Below are 23,237 nucleotides of genomic sequence, written 5' to 3'. Positions count from 1 at the left end.
CTCCCACTTACCCGATCGTTTACACGATTGTTGAATCCTTTTTCTTCTGCCTCAATCCAAGTCTACACAGAGCCCACCCTCTGGATTCTCACACCAAGAATACCAAGGTACCCTTCTTGGTGGTGTCATACTCAACTCGACAACATCGAGGTTCTGTGGAGGTCATTCGTGCTGTTAAGGTGCTCGTGACCGAGGCAATCGCGGAGTTCCAGTACGCGGTGTTCATGCTGTGTAGTGGTCGTGTTGTTCGAGCTTTCTAGGTTTTTATGTTCGAGTGTTCGTGAGCAAGGAGCGTGGAGACGAGTCGACAAATGTTCGTAGCTTTTCTCCTTGTTCAGATGTTGTTTCATGCTGTAATTTCTATATTGATTGCATAACCATTTGTTTCTGTATACGACTGTAATTTTTAATGTTCATACATGATTGTAATTTGGAATGATCTATTCTGCTGCTCATGGAAATCCTCGTGATCGATTTCCTTCAAGATCCACCATCCGTTAACTGTCAAGCATTCCACTAAAGACAGATAGCTAAACTCTTCTTACCACAGATATATTTTTGTGTCCATTGGATATAACCAATCATCAATACGATAACCCTTCACAGATGCTCGTAAGTACAGTTGGGCCAATTTACCATTTTGCCCCTGTAGTTACATTGTATTCCTTAAGTACCACTGATCCCTTTAATGAACAATACAACATAGTCCTACTTTGATCGTGGGGACATGTATACAAAATATGTCCTAAAAAAAATTTAAGAGGTAGGAAAAACGAGCATCTACACATACCGTGACATCCATTGACAGGGAAAGTCATACTTTCGAAGTACAAACTGACATAAGTATGATTTCTCCCTATAAAGGACAACACACCCAAGTTTTGAGCTTGAAAGAAGGAACATGTTCTTGCAATAAGTGACAATCATTTAAGATTCCATGCTCTCATGTAATTTCAGTTTGTAATTACATGCGTATGACATACCTACCACTTATTGATGAATGCTACAAATTGTCCAATTTCAAGCGTTGTTATGAAGGCCGCTTCCATCCAATTCAACATCCAGATTATTGGCCAGAATTATCATTTACAGAAGCTCATCCAAATGCAGACTTACTAAGAGAACAAGGTTGGCCAAAAAAGTACGCGCATTCATAATGAAATGGATTGGAGAGAGGCAAGCCAAAAAGTACGCGCATTCATAAGGTTTGCCACTATGTAATTGTATATTTTACGTACTTGTATTCTTTATGTACTTATAATGAATTTACGTAATTGTATATTTTTATGTACTTTTTATCTTTTATGTCGTGGATTTTATTATATAATGTAATTTGAACTTCTTAGGTAATGGAGCCTGGTCCTTCTAATCTTGTACAATTATACCAACAAAATATGCATCGTTCACAAACAGTATGTGATAGTTCTTCCACTGTAGTGTTGAGTTGTCGGAGAAGGGAGGCGACTGCACAACATACTATCCCATTTGATCACCGCATTATTCCCTATGTTCAGTAAACAGGTTTTCTTGGGGTTGTACAAATTGGTTTTATCCAACTTGATTGACAACTGCTCTAGTTGAGCGTTGGAGACCAGAAACTCACACATTTCACCTACCTTGTGGGGAATGTACGATTACGCTACAGGATGTTGCCATACAATTTGGGTTACGAGTGGACGGGCAACCATTGACAGGTTCACTACAGTATGAATGGAAGAACGTTTGTGAAGAGATCTTAGGCGTTCTACCAGAGGATCTGAAGGGATCAAGATTGAGTATCCCTTGGTTGGCATCCTAGTTTCCAGAATTACCTCCCGATGTCGACGACATCAGCATGCGTAGGTATGCACAAGCATACATCCTGCAGCTTATTGGAGGATTTTTGTTTGCTGACAAGTCAAATACTCTAGTGCATCTCATGTTCCTCCCACTATTGTTTGATTTTGAGCACGCTGGTACGTACTTGTGGGGTGGTGCATGTCTTGCATGGTTGTATAGAGAACTTTGTCGGGTTTCCAATGCACAAGCGTTGGAAATAGAAGGGCCACTGATACTACTACAAGTATGGGCTTATGATCGATTTCCAATTATAGCACCACAAGTCCAGCTACAGGCCCCAGATCATCATCCACTTAGTGCCAGGTATTATTTCATTTATATATTTATTTCGTTACCATTTTATGTAAGAATATAAATTAATTGTATTTTTTATAATTTTAGATGGAGTGATGTATTAGCTGCTTTTGAACAGTTAACAAATATGTTGCTCGTGTACAGAAAAATATTCGACATGTTGATACATAATCAAGTAGCAAATGTATATATAAATGAATATTTAAAACATTTCATATGTATACTTATTGTTTGTTTTTTTTTTTGTCAGATTATTTGGACGCCATACACACAACAGATTTGGTTCTCCTTACCTGATTATTGTCGTGATGGTGAAGACATCTGGTTGACCGTTAGCCCTCTTATATGATTCCATATAGTAGAGTGGCATTATCCATATCATGTGTTGAGACAGTTCGGTCTGCGATAAACGATACCTTCGTTGTCCTATACACTCATAGCACTACACCAGATCGATTTGAGAGGTAAGCACGACCAAAACTAGCGTCGAATCCATGCAGTATATTTATCCTACTGGCATGGACGACATGATCGTTGTGCATAGGGAGAATTAACAAATGGGCCAGCTGTATCAGACGACTACTTTTCCTGGTACAATTCGATCACGAGGTGATTTATCACACCTGACGGCGCTTACTATTACTGCATGGTAAGAGATTTAAAATCAGAAATTTTCCATATATATGATATGAATATTGTTTAATATTTATTTATTTTTTTATTGTACAGAATAATTTTATTAGCGATATTCAACAATATTCAGTGCAGAACAACTTACCAGAATTGGGTTCAATGTGTCAGCAAACGTTGGTCAACATAGACGGTATTATTCAACAAATAAGATGACTCAATGTTGTTGACACTGATTGAAGACGTATTCGTCGTAGACGAGAGCGACAACAGGGTGAACCTAATTTAGAGGGACATGAAGACAACCCCATGAGGGGTAAGGGCCAGGGGGTCGTTTTTAAATTTCATGTAAACTTTCATTTTCAAATTGTAAATTAAAGAACGAATTATAAATATTCTTTAATATCATGAAATTTTTTTTTAATATGAGTGCAAGATGTTTTCATTGTAGATTAAATACATAATTAAGTTTAATAATGAAGGAATTTGGACCAATTCCTAAAGTTTTAATATTGTTGTACATCTACAATTAAAAAAAGAAAATAGCCAACACACTTTTTAAAAAAACAAGAAATGGAAAAAAAATAAGCAAATCGTGGATCGGGTCCACGAGTTTGCGTCTGACCGGTCAACCAGTCAGCCGACGTGGTGCTGACTGGATTAAACGATACTCGTGTACCGTGTACACGAGTTTGGCAATCGTGTACCCGGTACACGATTTCACTATCCTAATTTTGTCAATAGTTTTTCCAAACACCTATTCTGAGAAAAAGTTTCCTTCCAACCCTATTTTTGTCATTATATTTTAAAAAAACATTATTTAAAAAAAATCCAATTTATAACTATCAACTTTATGTTATAACAATTAATACCTTCCCTTAAATTTAGGTCAACGTAAACATAATGTATTTTAGTGTAATTGGAATTAGATTGTATTGGTGGATGAATGGAAGTGGACCTCAATTGTAATACTTATTTGATTGCAATTGATCACATTTACCTATGCATTTTATAAAGGTAATCTAATCCCTATTCAGATTATTTACTTATTGTTAAAATTGAATAGACAAAGCAAGATAACGAACATACATTCCATTGTAAACCAAATTTTTGGACAACTGATAGAACCCCCACTTTTGCAAACTTTTTGAAAACATATATGGAATGTTTGAGTGTCTTCTTCTTCTTCCTCTTGCTCTAACATCCAAATGACATTTTAGGGTTTAGTATATGCGCGTTCGGTCATCAATAAGTACACCATTTCCAATTATTATGCTCTATTAGTATCTGCTCGTTGTCAACTGGGAACTAAGTCAAAGTGAAGAAACCAACGAGCTCGATGAGATCTCTACATAACTGTTCATAAAAAATCGCGACATTTTTTTTTTCAATTTCTATGAACTTGTACTTGGACTTTGATAAAACAAAGTCAATTTTACCATTGACACTGTAGTTGCATTGAAATGATGACATTGAATGTTATATTTGTTCTACTACATTGTTCTAAAGTTATCGTTTGGTATATTGATTAGATCTTAAATCTTTGCAATTGATTAAGGTTACCATTTTTGTTTTCGTTTATGCTTGCGTTTGCGTTTTCGTTTCCATTTGCGATTCTGATACGCGTATGATCAGTCATCAAGGGAATTTGACCATGACCTTAAACCCGAATGAAAACAGTAAATAAGTAACGCTAACCTAAACAGTAACTTAAACGTATCAGTCGAATATCTATATTTAAAAATTATTGCATAGTTGACATGGAACAAATCCATTCAAGATTTCTGAGGGTCGACTGGTATCCTGCTCAGTACACCACTTTATCCCATATCAAGCATACGAACATTGTTATCAAGAGGAAGTTGAGTCCTGCACAATTGGATATGTTTAGAAGAACAATATTCGGTGGCTTTATTTATTTGAATATTATATTCAGTAGTGGTCTCATTCATGAGGCCTTATTGAGAGAGATTGTGGACGACAGAGAAGAGTGTATGACATTCAATATTATAGGGAGCACAGTGACGTTTAAGAAAGTAGAATTCTTATTGGTGTTGGGATTGTGGTCGCCCACACTTATCATTGAGCGGACAAAATTTGTTGGTTATCGTTTGCGAGACACGTATTTCAAGCGTGAAGGACTAACATTGTTTGACTTGGAGAAAGAGTACCCGGAATGTGAGTTTGCTAACGATGAAGATGTTGTCAAAGTTTCATTAGTATACTACATGGAGCTTACAATGATGGGAAAGGACAAGCATACGTCCATTGATTCGTATCTATTTCAAGGTACTAATGATCTTGACTGTTTCAACAATATGGATTAGGGTTCAATGTTATAAGACAGGACCTTGGGTGGTTTGCAATGGGTGTGCATTGGGAAGGCTAGGACGTACAGGGACAATGCAGCAACAAATCCATCTTATGTCATAAAGTTCAGCCTTCTTAGGTTTCCACTTTGTTTTAGGTAAAGTTGTTTGGCTACATCATTATAATTTAATCAATTCACCATATGCAATTTGGCGCTTACATGACATTTGTTTCTAATGCTTTGTGCAAAATTTTATAAGTTTGGTTGTACGGGACATTGTCCACGATAGATGGTGTTGCTGCAACAAAATTAAATACAATTGCTATCCCTCGAATACTTCGTCAGAGTTACCTGCGACCAACACCGCTTCTAACCTTGCAAGATAATATTTTTAATTCTGCATCAGTAAGTATTTATTCTTATGAATCTTAATAATAGACAAATCACCCAAAACTCAGACATTTTCTGAAATGTTGTACAGACTGTGGTAAATATGGTACTGGACATGTCAGATGATGAGCGTGCATATGTATCACCCCAATATACAAGAGGCTATTGCACGTAGCACCTCCAATTGAACCTACTATTCATCGAGATCCGTTATCATACCCCCAAAATTGTTGGGTTGTATGTCCTAAAACTCGCAATTTGTAATGTTAAAATTTTTTTCTATTATTAATAAAGATGTTATTGATATTTATTCAATAAAACTGTTGTTGAATAGGTAAATTGTACTTATATAGACTAAATCCAATAAACTAAGATCCATGACTATTACATGAATACTTGAACTTTATATGGAGACTGGATCAAGTTTGAGTAAATAACTAAAATGGTCTATAGTATATGAATAAGGTTGGGTGCTTTATTCTGGTAACACTATTGGACGCGACCCACTTTGTAGATGATAGGATATACTAGCATGTAACGGAAGCAAACATAATCAATAAGCACTCTAATTACATTTAGTTTGAGTTCTAAAGCATGGTTTTGCAGAAAATCACAAGTGGGTTTCAAATAAACATACCTTTGATGAATTCTTACAAATCCAAGTTGCTCTTCATTCGAATTCAACTCTAAATTAACAGTGAACCACCAAGAGATCTTTTCTACTATTTCTAACCTTGAATTTGAGTGGTGGAACTCAAATTTGAGTGAATTTGTGAAGTTAGAATTGTGGGTTTTGTGAGGAAGAAGATGAAGTTACAGAAATCAAAATTTCAGCTTCAGCCCCCTTCAATCTTAGCAAAAATGAAGAGTTTTAAACATTATAAACATGCAAGCACTTTAGTAGACATCAAATGCCAGCAACTACTTCAAATTCATGGTGGGATTAATTGTGTGTATTTCATGAGAAGCACCTCCTGCTTGGAGGAAAATAGGAAATTCCTACTTCCAACTCCATTTTCCATTTTTTCTTTAAATTCAAAATTCAATTAATCAGTTCATAATTAATTAATATTAAATTTAATTAATTTATAATTAATTAAATCTAAAAAAATCAATTTCATAAATTGAATTAAAATTTGAATTAATTTGATTTTTAATTAATTAAACATATTAAATTAATCACACACCTAATTTTAAACATGAATCCTATTCATGTAATCAATATTTAAATATTATAAACTCTCCAATTTCGTTTAATTTCAACAAATTAAAAGTTTAATTATATCGAATATAATTATAAAAACCCTAATTTGAATTAGAATTTATTTAAATTCAAACCCTAATACCAATTTGAACATTTTCAAATTGAAATTCAACTTAAACAATTCAAATTGATATCGTTCCAAATTCACTCAATTTATTAATTCAAGGTGTTCATGTTTTACGAGCTAGTAGAAGGACCTTATGGACCTATAGATCATAGGCTTCAACGATTTATGATTAATTGACTAAAACTCTTTAGACCAAATTAACCAGCATTCATTAACTATCAAGTCACACCACTATAACTCAATAGTTGCACTCTCCTCACTGTAAATATATTTGTGTCTACATGATTTAACCATAACCAGTAAGTCGACCCTTCACAGGTTGTTCGTAATAACGGTTGGGTCAATATGTCGTTTTACCCCTGATAATACATCTTGCTCCTTAAGTTCCACTGATCCTCTAATGAACAATTGGTTTGTGATGTAATCACTAAACCGGATCCCTTTTGGACCAATGAGAGGGTGGGGCCCCTTGTTTAAGACCTAGATTCAGTACTTAAGAGAACAACCTTTCTTCTATCCCTAAATCGAGTAGGCGTGAACTTCTTATTGCACCCTATGTCCCCAGCTATCTACCTGGTCTTACCCTTGAAATGGGAAACTTATTGAGCTGACGCTATTAAGCCAATCTTCACCTATGAAAATCTAAAGATAATCTCGAATAAACAGAAGTTCACAGTTAGCTCACGATTAAGATCGAGTTACATTGGTCATCTAAGCAAAATAATCAATCTTAAACAGTAAACAACGTTATAAAGTAAGAGTGACTTATTTCTTGGTCCAATCTTATGCAAACTTATTGCATAGGACGCCCCTACTCCTCATATCAATATATGAACGAATGAGGATCACTTTGTTTGTAGCATCTTTGCAACAACTTGTAATAACTACAGAGTAGGCCGCATCCGATAGTGTTACCAGAATAAGGCATCCAACCTTATTCGTATGCTATAAACTGTTTTGGCTATTTACTCGAACTTGACCCATCTTTATATCTCTACATAAAGTTCAAGTATTCATATACCATGGATCTTAGTTTATTGGATTTAGACTTTACGAATGCAATTTAAAGATTCAATAACAACTTTATTGAAGAAATGTTGAATATAATAGAAAATGTTTAACTTTACAAACTGCGAGTTTTAGGACATACAACCCAACAGTAGATAGTACAAACGATTTTATCCTAGATCGTTAATGTGGAGACATGTGAGTGGAGTCATTTTATGCAATGAGTTTGTAATAAGACTAGGACTAAGAAATAAGTCACTCTTACTTTATAACGTTGTTTACTGTTTAAGACTGACTATTTCAAATCGATGACCTAGGTAACTCGACCTAAATCCTAAGCTAACTATGAACTCCTGTTTATTCGAAATTATCCTTATATTTGCATAGGTGAGGGTTGGCTCAACAGCGCTAGCTCAATAAACTTCCCATTTTAGGGATAAGATCGAGTAGATAGCTGGGGACATAGGGTGCAAGATGAAATTCACTCCTACCCGATTTAAGGATAATAGAGAGGTTGTTCTCTTAAGTATTGATTCTAGGTATTGAGCAAGGGGCCCCATCCTCTCATTGGCCTGAGAGGGACTCAATTTAGTGATTGGATAAAAAACCAATCGTTCATCAGAGGATAAGTGGGACTTAAGGAGCTATCGGGGATGATACCCTAAAGTCTCGTGTCCTGTAGTTTGTAAACAGTTTGTATGAATGCTTGTGATGTATAATATATGATATTTACTTCACTTCTTGACTTTGCACACATTTGATGTTTTATTTGTTTGATCACAAACCAATAAACTAAAATCCCTAGTTGTATTTATGTAACTTAAGTATGTATGTGGTGACATACAAATGGATCATGTCTTAAGTGATAACCAAAATGGTCTGTAGTATATGGATATAGGAGGGAAACCTTATCTTGGTAATGCTATGGATACGGCTTCTTTATGGAATGGTTACAAGTGTTGTGACTTGTACAGATGGTCTGATCCTGATCATTCGTGCAGGGGACATGCGAGCGGAGCATCCTATACAAAGAGTTTGTATAAGACCTGACCACGAAGTGTTAACGTCTCGTCTTATAACATCGTTCATGACATAGACTTCACTTCAATAGGATGACCATAGGTAACATGACCTCAATCCTAAATGAGTTGGAAACTCTTGCCATTGAGGGCGGTCCTTTGATTTGCATGAGTGCGAGTGGCCAGGTCGCCGACTCAAACCTACCACTTTGGGAATTCGTCCGATCTGGGAGCTGGGAACTTAGCTACAAAAAATGGAATTCACTCCTTCCCTGAAGCAGGGGTAAGTAGATAGATAACTCCCTTAAGGGTTGATCCCAGGCTTGAACGATGTGGCGTCACACACCTTCTCATGGCCCGAGAGGTGTGATTTCTTGTCTTCGGTGTTCAAAATATAGTATTGTGTGATAGAATTAGCCTAACCAAAGAAGTAATTGGTAACATTCTAGCACCTTTGAAAACACTGTTTATGCATTCAGCTGCATTGCATGTCATCCACCTATAGCGATACCCATCGTCTTGTAACTGAGTCCATTTTTCCAAGTCAATATCTGAAAAATATTCAAGACATTCAGGGTGCAATTGTTTCAATTCTTTCATGCACCGAATGAACTTACGCCTTTGGTGTTGATTTCCTGTCTTAAACACCAAATTTTTTAGTTGCTTTGATTTTTATTTCGTATTGAAATTACTGGCAACATGGTGAAGACAATATCAATGGTACGCTCTGGGTTCACTCCAACCAATTTCTTCATTATTAAGTGTACCAAGAATGCCCTTATGTCTATCAGAAATCAAGCAAATACCCTCTCTTTAGGTAACATATTCACACAATGCCCACAAAAATCATGACCAACTGGACGAATTTTCACCTTCGACGATAGCAAAAGTAAGAAAAAATATATGTCAGTTTGCATCAATAGATAAGGCTGTCAATAATTTCCCCTTATACTTTCCATAGAGATGAGTTCCATCGATTTAGATTAATAGCCTACAATAGTTGAACCCTTCTCTTGCAGGATCAAAGGACCAAAAAACTCGTCCAAAAATAGTCGTACCTGGCATATCAGAGGGAAGGAAAAACCAATCTGTTCGTGTTCCTGGATTGTAATGAACAAGAGCAGTAAAGCTCCAAATATGATTTCTCCCAATCACCAAACACAGCAATCAACGCTTTTCTCTTGGCTTGTCACACCCGTCTATAATTAACATTATAGCCATATTGTTTTTTAATGGCTTCTTGGAGTAGTGCCACAGGTATCCAGGATCAGCTCTTACCAAAAATTGAATTTCAATACTCATAAAATTTGAATCAAGCTGTGAATGATCCTGTGTCAATTCTGAAAACAAACATGAGTGTTCTCCTTGAAGTTTGGTGGTTTTGAACATCCCATGAGTTTTACGCCGATATGCCAATAACCTTCAAGCACAACCGTCACTCCATGATTTACATTTAACATACCAAAGATCTTGATTTGATTCTACTACAGCAATTTCGTAGTGTTCTGTCACACAATATTTTTTTTACAGCAAGCTGTAAATTTTCTTTGGTATTAAACAACATTCCTTTTTGTATTAAACTACAGTTATCTACACCTATATTCCTTTCTTCCAAAGTAGACCCTAGTTCACATGTTGAATTTGTCATTTCCCAATCTATTTGGGTGAACATTTCCGACGGTACCAACTCAAGATCATGTTCCCTACTACTGTTGTGTCCAAATAATTCATCAACTTCAACGTCAATGTCACTATCTCCATCATTTCCAAGTTCAAGAATAACTAAATCTTTAGAACGCATCACATATTTATTATGATTTTTTCACAAAAAAAAAAAGGTTAATATGTCAACCCAACAAAATCCAATTTCTAAATTCAACATATAAGATCTAAATATTATACGTGTCCAAATCTAAGATCCATAAACTATACATTTAAATCAGCCCAAATCTAAGATCCATAAACTATACATTTAAATCAGCCCAAATTTAAGATCCATAAACTATACATTTAAATCAGCCCAAATCTAAAATGCATATACATTTAAATTAGCCCAAATAAAAACAAAATAATATATCCATGAATCATACATTTAATTCAACCCAAATGCAAACAAAATAATATATATATATATATATATATGAATCAATCTTCATTTTTATAAACATATACATATATTTCTATATTCAACCCAACAAATACATAATAATCCAACAAACTAATCANCCCAAATAAAAACAAAATAATATATCCATGAATCATACATTTAATTCAACCCAAATGCAAACAAACAAAATAATATATATATATATATATATGAATCAATCTTCATTTTTATAAACATATACATATATTTCTACATTCAACCCAATAAATACATAATCGAATTAATCATAAAAAAAAATAGCCAAACAAAAAAATAGTCAAACAAATAAACAAACATAATCATCCAGAAAAATAGCTCAACAAAATCTAATTTCTAAGTTCATAAATTACATTAAAATCAGCCCAACAAATAAACAAATATATACATATATTTCTAGATTCAACCCAACGAATAAATTATAGATCCATAAACTATACATTAAGTTCAGTCCAAATGCAAACAAAATGATATATATAGGAAGATTATATATTGAAAAACAACTAGAGAAATAATTTTACCACAGAAGCGTTAGGACGATTTTGGACGGACGAACAAATGGAGGACGATTTTGAACAATTTTGGACGGACGAGCAAATGGAGGCATATGGATGCACAAGATAGAAGCAAAATGAGGAAGATTTCGAAATTTTGGATAGAGAAACGCAACAAAAGAAGGTAAAATAAGGCAAAGCTTGAGTGGGACGGAGAAGGTAGAAGGTCAGATGAGGAAGAAGAAGAGGCGCGACATATTTAATGGAGGAGGGAGTCATGTACCGGGTACACGACTCAGTCAACCCTGCATGACTGCCACGGTAGACTGCGCACGCCAGATGGACAGAAACTCATATACATGGTACACGATTTAGAGTTAATCGTGTACCGGGTACAAGGGTATAATCGTATACCGGTACACGATTTAAAAACCTATTTTTGGAATACTTTCCCTCCAATCCTATTTTTGTCCTTATATATTAAAAAATATATTTAAAAAACATTATTTTTTAAAAAAAAATCTATAAATTGATATTTGGCATTCAGTTTTCCAGTTACAACTTACAACTTGTGAAGGACGTGCAATGCTCTGACCTGAGAATTCTCATTTGCCGCCGTCCACGTAAATCTTAATAACAATCAAAGCTTCAATAGTTAAATTTGAATCTTCTTCTGATCGAACTTCTCGATCCTTTACCGGAATTCGTGATGCGAAAGACCGGAAGAGGAGGCCAGTGGGCTGATCGGAATCAAACACAAGAGGTTTGGGTCGCCAAACACACGAATCAAACACACAATCACGCTTCTACTTCCGGCTCACTACGCTCGGACCTCGGTAATCGTTCTTCTACCGGTCCTAATTTCAAATACGAGCATCGGATTCGCCGCCGCCCTCGTCCCCAACCTGTCCAGGAAGCGGAGGTGAGTGCTTTGGCCGATGGAATAGAATCTTTCACTTGTGAGGAAAATCCTGTGGAAGTCGATGTTGCGAATTCGAACTGTGAGATTAAAGACCAGACAGCTGGAAATTCTGGCTCAAGTGAGGCTGTGGATGATGTTTACTGTAGGTTAGAGATGCTGCAGCGCAGTTCCGAGGAGCCGGAGTTGTCGGAGGAGCAGCTAAGGATTAATGATCAGTTGCAGGAAGATGAGGTATCTAATTATTGTGAATTGCGTCTGATATGAAAGCGAAATTGATAGTTTTCAGTGAAGTTTGTTTATATACGTTTTGTGTTGTAGTATTCGTTCCCCTGCATGCAATTTTCTACCAATTCACTTTTGTTCTTAGATATTTGGCTTTCATGTCCAATCTTGAACTGTCTCTCATCCTGTTATGGAAGTAATTTGCATCTTATTTATTGTTTTATTGGTTAATCTTCTGTAGTTGCTGGCTTTGGAGTCCATATATGGAGAAAATGTCTATATCCTCGATGAATATAAAGGGCAGCGCCGTTTCCAGGTTCACAACCATCCAAGAAATTTATAATTACTGTTACATACAAATACTTTGGAATTTGGACCTCAAACCTATGCTATTATTCTGCAGATCTTCATACACATTGAGAATCCTGGTGATATTACTGTTACTGCAAAGCTTAGTTCATCTGTTTCTCTTGAGATCAAAAGTCCTAACTCAGACGAATGCTCCTTTTCGTTCAAAGTCAAGTATCTTAACCCCATTGTTTTGACCTGTTTATTACCAAAATCGTATCCTAGTCACCTACCTCCATATTATACAATTTCTATTCAGTGGTTGGACTCTGCTAGAATTTCCAGTCTTTGCTCTGTGTTGGATGGGATATGGACTGAACAACTGGGGCAGGAAGTTGTATATCAATGGGTAGAATGGCTACAAATGTCATCTCTGGCTTATCTTCAGTTAGATAAAGCGATTATGCTTGGTCCTTACGACAAGGGACATTCAAGAGATACTCGGGCAGTTTCAGGAAGTGTTTCTCCAGAAGTTGATGTTCCTGCAATAATAAATTATGACAATCAGAGACGTGATGAGGACTTCTGCATGAATTTGCAGGAATGCTGCATCTGTTTAAGTCAGTATGCAGGTAAGCTCCATCACTGGCTCAAGATAAGATGCTATTGTTCTCAACTTCTACTTTTGCATGTATGCATCAGCGTGAATAATTTTAATAACAATCATTTGTAACATATTAATTACTTCAAGCGTCTAACATCAGATTGCATAATAGAATAAAAGGAAAGATTTTGGGAAATGGTGTCAGTCACTAGCTTTGGGTATGCCTTTCCCTTCACTGAGGCTGGACACTGAAGAGAGTTGCAATTGTAAAGAGCAGACAATTTATCTGTACACAATTTGACTGACTATCCTACCCTAAGAAGATATTCTGTTGTTAGTCAGAACAGCAATACCTGTCCTGTTAGGAATAGAAAATGCCTTGGCCTATTTATCGATGGAATCCCATTTAACTCATGGGTGGGGTGGGGGTCAATTTTCTTTGCATAATCACTAATTGTCTGCATTAACAAAAAGGTGGCCTTTGTTTTGGGGGTGAATATCCATAGCAATATTTTGATATTGGAGAAACAAACGGGAAAAAAAGGTCCTGATCTGATCTCCTTGTGGAAACTCCTCCCTTCAAACTTCATAGGCTAATATTGTGCTTCTTAAAACCCTATTAAATGGAACTATTAACTTATGATTATCCCCAACAAAATTTCATCCTGTCTAGGCATCATGATATATCCTAATTAGCTGATCCAAGTGGATGAAAATCCTTTGAACTTGTGGTAACCTGACCTTTGTACGTCTATAATGACATACTGTCATATAATTGCTGAATTTTGGGAATACCATCAATTTTCTATTAAATGGAACCATTAACTTATGATTATCCCCAACAAAATTTCCATCCTGTCCAGGCATCATGATATATCCTAATTAGCTGATCCAAGTGGATGAAAATCCTTTGAACTTGTGGTAGCCTGACCTTTGTAGGTCTATAATGTCATACTGTCATATAATTGCTGAATTTTGGGAGTGCCATCAATTTTGCTCTCTTTTAGCCTGTGTAGAAATCTTACTGTCAGATGTGATATTTTAACTCCAGTTACTTCATTTGTTGGTTGGACACAATCAGGTTCAAAGTTTGTTAGATTGCCATGTAAGCATTACTTTTGTTGGAAATGCATGGAGACATACTCAAGCATGCATGTTAAGGAAGGCACCATAAGTAAACTCAAATGTCCAGATGCCAAATGTGATGTTATGGTTCCTCCTGGTCTTTTGAAGCAATTGCTTGGTGATGAGGAGTTTGAAAGATGGGAATCCATGATGCTCACGAAGACACTGGAATCAATGTCAGATGTGGTCTATTGCCCAAGGTGTGAAACCCCCTGCCTAGAGGACGTAGATCATGATGCTCAATGCTCTAAGTGTTACTTCAGTTTTTGTACACTCTGTAGTGAGCGACGTCATGTCGGGATTGAATGTATGACTCCAGAAATGAAGCTTCGTCTTCTTGAGGTTAGCTCGGTACCAAGTTCACTCAATCCGTGTGCATTTTTATGTTTTGTGAGGGACATTCATTAGCATTTATCCTTAGAAGTAATAACCTTTTACGTTTCTTAGCCTCGTTAATTTATTGTTCTTACTTAACACTGCAGGAGCGTCAAAATTCATCTCAGTTAGGTAGTGAACAAAGACGAAAGGAACGTGAGATGATAAATGAGCTTATTAGTGTCAAGGAAATACTTCGTGATGCCAAGCTATGCCCATCTTGTAAAATGGCAATATCGCGGACTGAGGGTTGCAATAAGATGGTTTGTAATAACTGTGGACAGTATTTCTGTTACCGCTGTAGCAAGGCAATTGATGGATATGACCATTTCAGGTATGTTCATGCGAACAAGCATTAATTTACTGCTGACTTCTTCTTGACTGGTTAATGATTTACAATGTTCCATCAATTGTGCAACTCTCATAAATATATGAATCTAACTCGCTAATCTTAAATGAAGGGAAGGGTCATGTGAATTGTTCCCACAAGAAGCCATTCAACAGTGGGAAGAGCGCATGAATGCACGGCAGGTCTTGGGCCAGATTCAAGCTGAACTTTTTCCTGAAAATGGTCATCCATGTCCTAATTGTGGTCAACTTAATGCCAAGGTGAGTAGGAGTAGGTCACGTTTACTAATGGATATGGTGTGTGTATAAGTATTCTTTGTGTGTGAACCAGCTGAGCTGTACAAACAAAAGAATGCATTTGAAGGGGAAAACGGGTCATAATGTAAAAATTTTGTACTATTTTCACTCATCTAGTCTATCTTGGATTTCTCGTTAGTATAGAACCAAATATTTAACATTTGAGATATTATTGAGAGTTGATATCTCTTTCCTTAATGGTGGTATTCAACTTAGTTCCCTATTAGGATTCAGAGTTTCTTTTTCTGATAGGCAAAATAAAGCCATCATTCAGAGTGTTATCAAGGAGAAAGAATGTTTCTGCCTCAAAACATAAACCACTATGTTTTCTTTCTTTATCTTCCAATTGAGCATTTTCAGCTACCTTGCTCCCAATTGTCTTACCATTTTGCAAATGGTATTCTTCAACTTAGTTTTCCTTCTCCAATTGATTCAACCTCTATTCATAGCTTTGGCGCGCTTGACAACGAGTTTTGAATCAAGCTATTACTCTTTCCTCTAGTATTAGATAACATGGAGTCTCATCTTAAAACCAAATGATAATTAGAGGAGTTGCACATGTATCTTATAAAGATTGTGAGATTCCTTGATTTTTTTTCCAATGTGGAATCCTCAACATGCCACTCAAGATGGTGTTTCTTTGAGTTCGCCATTCTTGGATCAAATTCCAATTTTTGTTTTAGACCGAATGCCAGTTTGGATTTCATGGGCTCTAGTACCGTATTTTAGATAACATGAGCATTTCAAAATCAATTGACAATGAAAGGAGTAACCCATGGATCTTAGAAAGATTGTGAGGTCCCTTAGTGGGATTCTCAACATCAAGCATTCCGAAACCTGGGTCTCCATCTCTTTACCCACGTTCCCAGGATTCTTTTGTTGCCTATAGTTTGCTTGATCTAGATCTAAACATGATGGTGTGTGGAAAAAGAACTACGTGTTTGTGTTTCTATTAATTTAATTCTATTTTTTTAATGAATGAACAGGTTGGGAATAACAATCACATACGTTGCTGGTCATGTCAAATCCACTACTGCTATTTATGTAGAAAAGCTGTGAAGCGCAGCTCCCAGCATTATGGACCCAAAGGATGCAAACAACACACAGTGGGTTGATTTTACTTCTATACTTCCATAATAAAAGGTAAGAGGCATTTACGATTTTGTAAAACTTTTATTTTCTTCTTCCACTTTCTCTTTCCTTGTTTTCCCCTCTCTCACTTCATTTTTTTATTGAGAGATAATGTGAGTTCTAGTTTAATAAATCTTAGGATAATGTTCTATCTGTATTATCTGGTGAAATCATTCAATAATGTTTTAGATAGCAGTACTTCTTTTGGTAAACTTTACCCATGTAATTAATGTATTAGATAGAATTACAGGCCTTTTGTAATAATACCCACGTTGTGGTTCATATTTTTGTTCAATTATTATGATATGTCCATAATTTAATTTAATTTTCCTGCCATTTGGGATGTCAACAACATTTCTTAACCTCTTCTTGATTGAAGAAAGTTTAAACTGAGTTTTCCCAAAAAGATAAAAAAAAGTTTTAAATGATTTTAAATCTTGTAATTTGAAATTCAAGAAATGATTTTAAATTAATTACTTTGTTTGGAACTAGAAAAATTTGAAATGAATATATTCAAAATTATGTGTTTGGATGGTGATGGAAAAAGAAAAGGAAGTTAAGAATTTATGGTGTGGACTTTTAAGTTTAACTATGATGTATTAATTGAAAGTTAGAATATGATAAGGTTAAATTAGTAATTTACTTCTAAATTTTATAAAATTATGTGAAATCAGATCATTCTAGTCTGGAATTTTTTTTTTTTTTTAAAGTAAAATTAGATTGAAATCATTTCGAATTTACTCATTCAAATTCATTTGACTTGAAATCAGGTTTCAAACAGATTATAAGAGTGTGTTTGATCCAAAGAGTTGGGGGGTTGAAGTTGAAAAATAGGAGTTGTAAATTTCACTCCTTGTTTGGTCCAAGGAGTTGGTGGGTCATGGTATTAAAAAAACATCCCTTTATATTTTATCAAATCCTAACACTGCTAGCTTTATGAATTCACTACTTCCAAGACTTAACCTTCTTACTTCTCACTATTTCACTCCTTACTCCAAATACCTTCTAAAAGATTGTAGATTCAAATCTCTACTTATGTTTAAGTTGTAATACTAATCTTTCATAATTTGTCATTTTATTTTTGGCAAAGTAATATGACTTCTTTTCTTCTTGTTTGATATATATATATATATAGGGGTAAAAGTTCTTTTATAAAATTCAATAAGAAAAGAATAATGAGTAGAAATTTTGAACAAAAGATGATAAAAGGTTATGTGCACTATGACAAACAAGATTTCTCTTTTATATTCCAAAGTTTTTTCACGTTCGTATTTCTTGTCAATAACTCATATATTCCATGCATTAATTTTATTCGGATGGTAACTAAAAATGGTATCATTATTTGGATAGCTATGTTCGGTTAGATTTTTGGCTAACTACTATTACCAAATTGGAGGGATTAATATAAATATGAAAAAATGTCACCAAACAACTATATAACATATCTACTATAATTGACTTTTTAAGATGATAAGGTAGAAAATTAAATGGTTTGATGTTTAATTTAGCCATGAAAATCAATAAAAGTAGGAATTTATTTGAAGAAAGACTGGCTCGGATTTGGGGTATCAGTGATGATATTCCCTTTTGAGACTTCAAACTCCAAACTCTCCATGATGTGAAGGATTTCATCGCTGCTTCCAAGTAGGGATCATAGTTCATATTTCGACCTTTTTTTAGTTCACATCAACACATAACAATGTAATAAGTATTTCGTTAATTTAAAGTTAAGTCGGACGCTATCTAAAAGTATTTTGCAAACGTGAAGAACTAAATTGCTTATTTTAAATTTCCTGCTCCAACTATGCATGAACCCTAGCCAAAAGTGCATTTTGCTCAATAAATTTTAGAGGTCAAGTTTTAATTCTAGACAAAAATTTCCTTGTATTTTCAAATTCATTAAAAAGTGTACCTCAAACTTAAATAAGTACCTCAATCTTAAAATATTTCGATGAGTTTTTGTTCAAATGATAATAGAAAAGTACTATACTCATATATCCGTTCTATGAAATTATAGTATACATATTGAAAAATGACTAAAAAATTTTTGAACGTCATGAATTTTAAAGTTTTTTTCTTTTAAAATATTAGTTTTAGCAAAAGTATTATTCTAGGGCTTATTTGTGTATTCATTCAAATAAAATTCGTGTAAAACTTGATATTTGTGGATTTACCAAGACTTCGCAATTTCTTTTTATTAAACTAGTTTGAAGAATTAGTAGAAATTGAACAAATAATAAAAACTGCAATACTTTTATAAATTTAGAGTCAAATTTGATAAAATTAAAATTTATGGTTATTTCTTATGGTCTGTTTGATTATCAATCTAGATTATGTTTTATGTTTTCAAAATCATTGAGTTCAGCAAATATATGTTTGATAGACAACTCAAACTCTATTTTTTAGAACTATTTTTTGATTCTACAATCTAAACATCGCTGTTGAATGAGAAATTTTGGACCAACCACAAATTGTCACATCATTTCCTAAATTAACGACAAAATTACCAATAATCAAACATATGACCAATTAAAAGCTAACATGTGTCAAAAATTGAAATTGAAGACATAAATTGGCATATTCCGATGATATCACTTGTTTTTATCATGACCATTGGATTTGATAAAATTAGTTTGGTTCAATTTGATATTATAATTTTGGCTAAAATCTAATTGAGCCTAAAAATAGGCTTAATTTGGTCCAAATACCAAATTAGGCTCAAATATAATTAAATGGGACCAATGGTCAAACCTATGGATCAACCAAGTCCAAACCCACAAAGTCCACCAAAGAATTTTATATATAGTGGAGTTCTCTTCATTTGTGGGGTCATAAATTTTACACTCTAGAGGGCCTAGAGAGAATTCTCCTAACAATTAGAAATCTTCCTAACTCTTAAGGTTGACACACTTGAAGATTGAAGTCCTTTGTGTTGGGATTGGTATCCTAAATCTCTTGTATTCTCGAAATTTGTAAACCTCGGTAAACAAATTGTTGTCAATAAAATCATTGTTATTTTATGTGCATTTACTTAATCCAATAAACTAAGATCCTACATTATTTTATGTAACTTAAACATATATGTGGAGACATACAAATAGATCATGTTTAAGTAATAACCTAAACAGTCTATAATAGATGGATAAGGCTGGGTACCTTATCTTGGTGACACTATGGATACGACCCACTTTGTAGTTACAAGTGTGGTAAAGTGCTACAAATGATCTGATCCTGATCATTTATATAAAGACATGTGAGCAAAGTTATCCTATACAAAGAGTTTGTATAAGATCGGACCACGAAATGAATAGTCTCTCTTTATAACACCATTGCTAGAAGAGACTTACATTTTACCAAAATGGTCATAGGTGACTTGACATGAACCCTAAGTGAGTTGTGAACTCCCGACTATGAAGGCGGTTCTTTAATTTGCATGCAGCTATACAAGAAGGAATTTACTCATTCCCTATTGTTAGGGTAAGTAGAGAATTTTCTCCCTTAAGGGATGATTCTGGAGCTTGAATTATGTGGTGTCACACCCTCTCTTGATTAGAGATGGATTCATAACTAATTGTTCATTAGAAGGATCAGTAGTACTTAAAGAGTTAGAGGTAACTACTAGGGCAAAACGGTAAATTTGGCCAAACTATACTTAAGAGTAGTTTATGAGAGGTCAACGCACTGTTGATTGGTTATATCCAAAGGACACAGAAATATATATATATATAGTGTGAAGAGTGTAGCTGTCGGTCTTTAGTGGAGTGGCTGACAGTTAATGAAAATTGATTAATTTAATTAAAAAGTTTAATTAATTAATTAAGTATCATTAGAGCTTCAATTTATAGGTTCATAAGGTTCTCACGTTAGCCCAACTAGGATTAATGAGAATCAAACTAATTTTGGATTAGTTTGAATTGGTCAAATTAATTAAAAGAAATCAATTAATATAATACATATGATATAGTATAAGATAAAGTTTTAACAACAAAAATAAATATTTGAATATGATTCAAATATTAATTATATGAATATGATTCATATAAAATATAATTAATATAATGTATATGATATATTATATTATAAATTTTTATGGGAGAAAGAAATATTTGAATATGATTCAAATATTAATTATAGGAATATGATTCATATAAAAATTATAGGTCAAAATTAATATGAATATGATTTATATTAATTTTATGAAGTTTTATGAGAGATTAATAACTATATATTATATTATATGTGATATAATATAAACTATAGGTTATATGTTATATTTGATATAACATATAGTTTTATTAATATATAATAAAGGTATTTATTATAATTTTATTTATTTTATTTAAATGTTAAATAATTTGGAGGAAGTTAATAACTTCCTCCCCTTTAATCTCTGAGCCCCACCTCTCCATATGTGATAGTTGATTCACATTTACACAGAGTGATAGGGAATTGATCTTCAACCTCCTATGGCTCTCCTTGGGTGTTGCTCTGAAGATTAAAAAAAAGAAAAGAAAAGAAAAGAAAAAGAGTTTTAAGGTGATTTTCTCTCTAGCAATCGTTTGCTCTCTTTCTTCCAAAGGAGTTTCAATTTCATTGGGTTTGGATTGTTGCGTTTTTTGTGTAGGTGAGATCGGGGAAGGATTGATCTTAAGGCAACGGAGAGGAAACGTGAAGAGTAATTGTCTACCAGGGTAAGTATCAATTCTCTTCCTTTCATCCTCTCAAGTATGCTGTATAGATTGTGTTTATCATATAAAATAGGTTTATATGTTCTTCTCTATATTCTCTGTCTTGTTTCAAATGAAAATTGAAATCATACGGCGTTTGCACACTTTCGCTTGGTATTCAATCCCTTCAATTAGGATCAAAGCCAAATTGTACAATTTTAATTTTTCAATTTGTTTAAAAAAATCAAAGTTTAGTTGTGATTTTTGTTCTACATTTTGAATGTGATGAACGATTCTGCATCTTTTGAATGTGGTTCGCAATTGAGAATTTTTTTTGTTTTGGCACCTTAGAATTATTGCTTTGATCATGACTAAAGATGTAAAGGTCCGTTGTTTTTGGGCATATTTATTATTGCTATCGAGTATGTAAAGTTCAGATCTCAAGTTTGACAAGAGTTGCTGATGATTGGAATGAAGAATGGAGGAAATCAGTGCAAATTCGAAGCAAACCTATGCATTGTAATGCAGCATCGCGATGTTGTATCCTAACGTCGCGACGCTCAAACACGAAGCGGAATGATGATTTTTGCTGTAACGTTACGATTCTAGGGTACAGCGTTGCAACACTCTGCGCACGACAGTTCCATTCATGATGTCATGGGTTCGAGCCAATTTTTCTGTTTTCTGCAAGAGTTTTCATTTGTTTTGTTTGTTTTTATTTATTTTAATTAATTAGATTAATATAAATTAGCTATATTAATTTAATTAATTTTAAGGGTGCCCAAATTCGGTTCAAATTGCTGGTTAATTTAATTTTTGAATTTGGTGTATAGTTAAAATTAAATATAGGTCATATTGTATGTCATATAATATAAAATCCCACCTTAGGATAAACATTATTCATGCATCATATTTAATATAAGTGTTATATTATATAGTTGTGTGAATTATTAGCATGCTCATGTATTTTTAACATAAGAGTTATATTACAAATGCATGTTTAATAAAGTTTCATTAATATAATATTATTAATGAAAAGCTTGATCATGCATCATAGTTATATGATATGATAGCATGCATTAATAACATGTTCATGCATCATTTATATTATAAATATTATAATATATAATTTAAATGAATGTGTGGATGTTACTTATTTTTTATTACTATATTATATAATTATTATATATGTTGTAATGAAAATGGAGAGCTTGAAACATGATACCACTTTAGAAATTATAATTATTATAATTTTAAAGTATGTCATTAGATGCATGTATAGGTTTTAATTGTTTCATTAGACTTTATAATTATTATAAGTTAAATGAAATTAGAATTAAATTTGTAATAAAGAGTTGCATGTAAACATAAGTTAAATCATTTTAAATGGTTTAAAATTGATTTCACCGTTAGACCTATGTTAATAAAAATTTCTAAACGATTAGAAAAAGGTTTAATCTTTTAATTCTGTTTAATAGGATTAAATTATAGTTGAATAAAATATTATATATAATATAATATCTATAAGGGACCTTTGTCTAAGGAAAGTTCTGTCTAGGATGGGATATTTAAGTTGACTGAAATAGAATACCCTTACCTGGAAACCGACCTGGAAGATGAATTAGATAAATATATTATAAACATGCAATGAATGATTAGGGTTTATTAAAGTGTTTAATAAACAAACATTATTATTGTTCTGAAGGAGCTCTTTTAAAAGAGAACCAGTGAACGGAAACAAGATCATTCCAAACTCCATTGTGACAGAACATACACATTTACAATCAAACAGCAATAGT

At 33.8% G+C, this 23,237-nt stretch overlaps 2 protein-coding genes across 2 annotated transcripts; both read left to right on the top strand.

Annotated features, from left to right (window-relative positions):
• The first annotated feature begins 4,523 nt into the window (after window positions 1-4,523).
• LOC120077203 lies at window positions 4,524-5,090 on the top strand. The gene has a single exon (XM_039031107.1). It carries the CDS (start codon window positions 4,524-4,526, stop codon window positions 5,088-5,090), a length of 567 nt encoding a protein of 188 aa, XP_038887035.1.
• A 6,928-nt stretch (window positions 5,091-12,018) lies between these two features.
• LOC120078768 (E3 ubiquitin-protein ligase RNF14) lies at window positions 12,019-17,072 on the top strand. Its single transcript, XM_039033077.1, has 7 exons — window positions 12,019-12,612; window positions 12,845-12,919; window positions 13,007-13,523; window positions 14,577-14,962; window positions 15,103-15,329; window positions 15,457-15,604; window positions 16,627-17,072. The coding sequence occupies exons 1-7, from the start codon at window positions 12,169-12,171 to the stop codon at window positions 16,753-16,755; spliced, it is 1,926 nt and encodes a 641-aa protein (XP_038889005.1). The 5' UTR covers window positions 12,019-12,168; the 3' UTR covers window positions 16,756-17,072.
• The last annotated feature ends 6,165 nt before the right edge of the window (window positions 17,073-23,237 follow it).

This window comes from Benincasa hispida, chromosome 5 (assembly GCF_009727055.1).
Source record: "Benincasa hispida cultivar B227 chromosome 5, ASM972705v1, whole genome shotgun sequence".
Taxonomy (NCBI): domain Eukaryota; kingdom Viridiplantae; phylum Streptophyta; class Magnoliopsida; order Cucurbitales; family Cucurbitaceae; genus Benincasa; species Benincasa hispida.
This window is presented reverse-complemented; position numbering and strand designations above follow the sequence as displayed.

Bases quoted from the DNA above. Each gene is read 5' to 3' on its own strand.
- LOC120077203 (XM_039031107.1), top strand. From the start codon at position 4,524: ATGGAACAAATCCATTCAAGATTTCTGAGGGTCGACTGGTATCCTGCT.
- LOC120078768 (XM_039033077.1), top strand. From the start codon at position 12,169: ATGCGAAAGACCGGAAGAGGAGGCCAGTGGGCTGATCGGAATCAAACA. The intron at 12,613-12,844 runs GTATCTAATTAT...AATCTTCTGTAG, and splicing joins ATCAGTTGCAGGAAGATGAG to TTGCTGGCTTTGGAGTCCAT. The intron at 12,920-13,006 runs GTTCACAACCAT...ATTATTCTGCAG, and splicing joins AAGGGCAGCGCCGTTTCCAG to ATCTTCATACACATTGAGAA.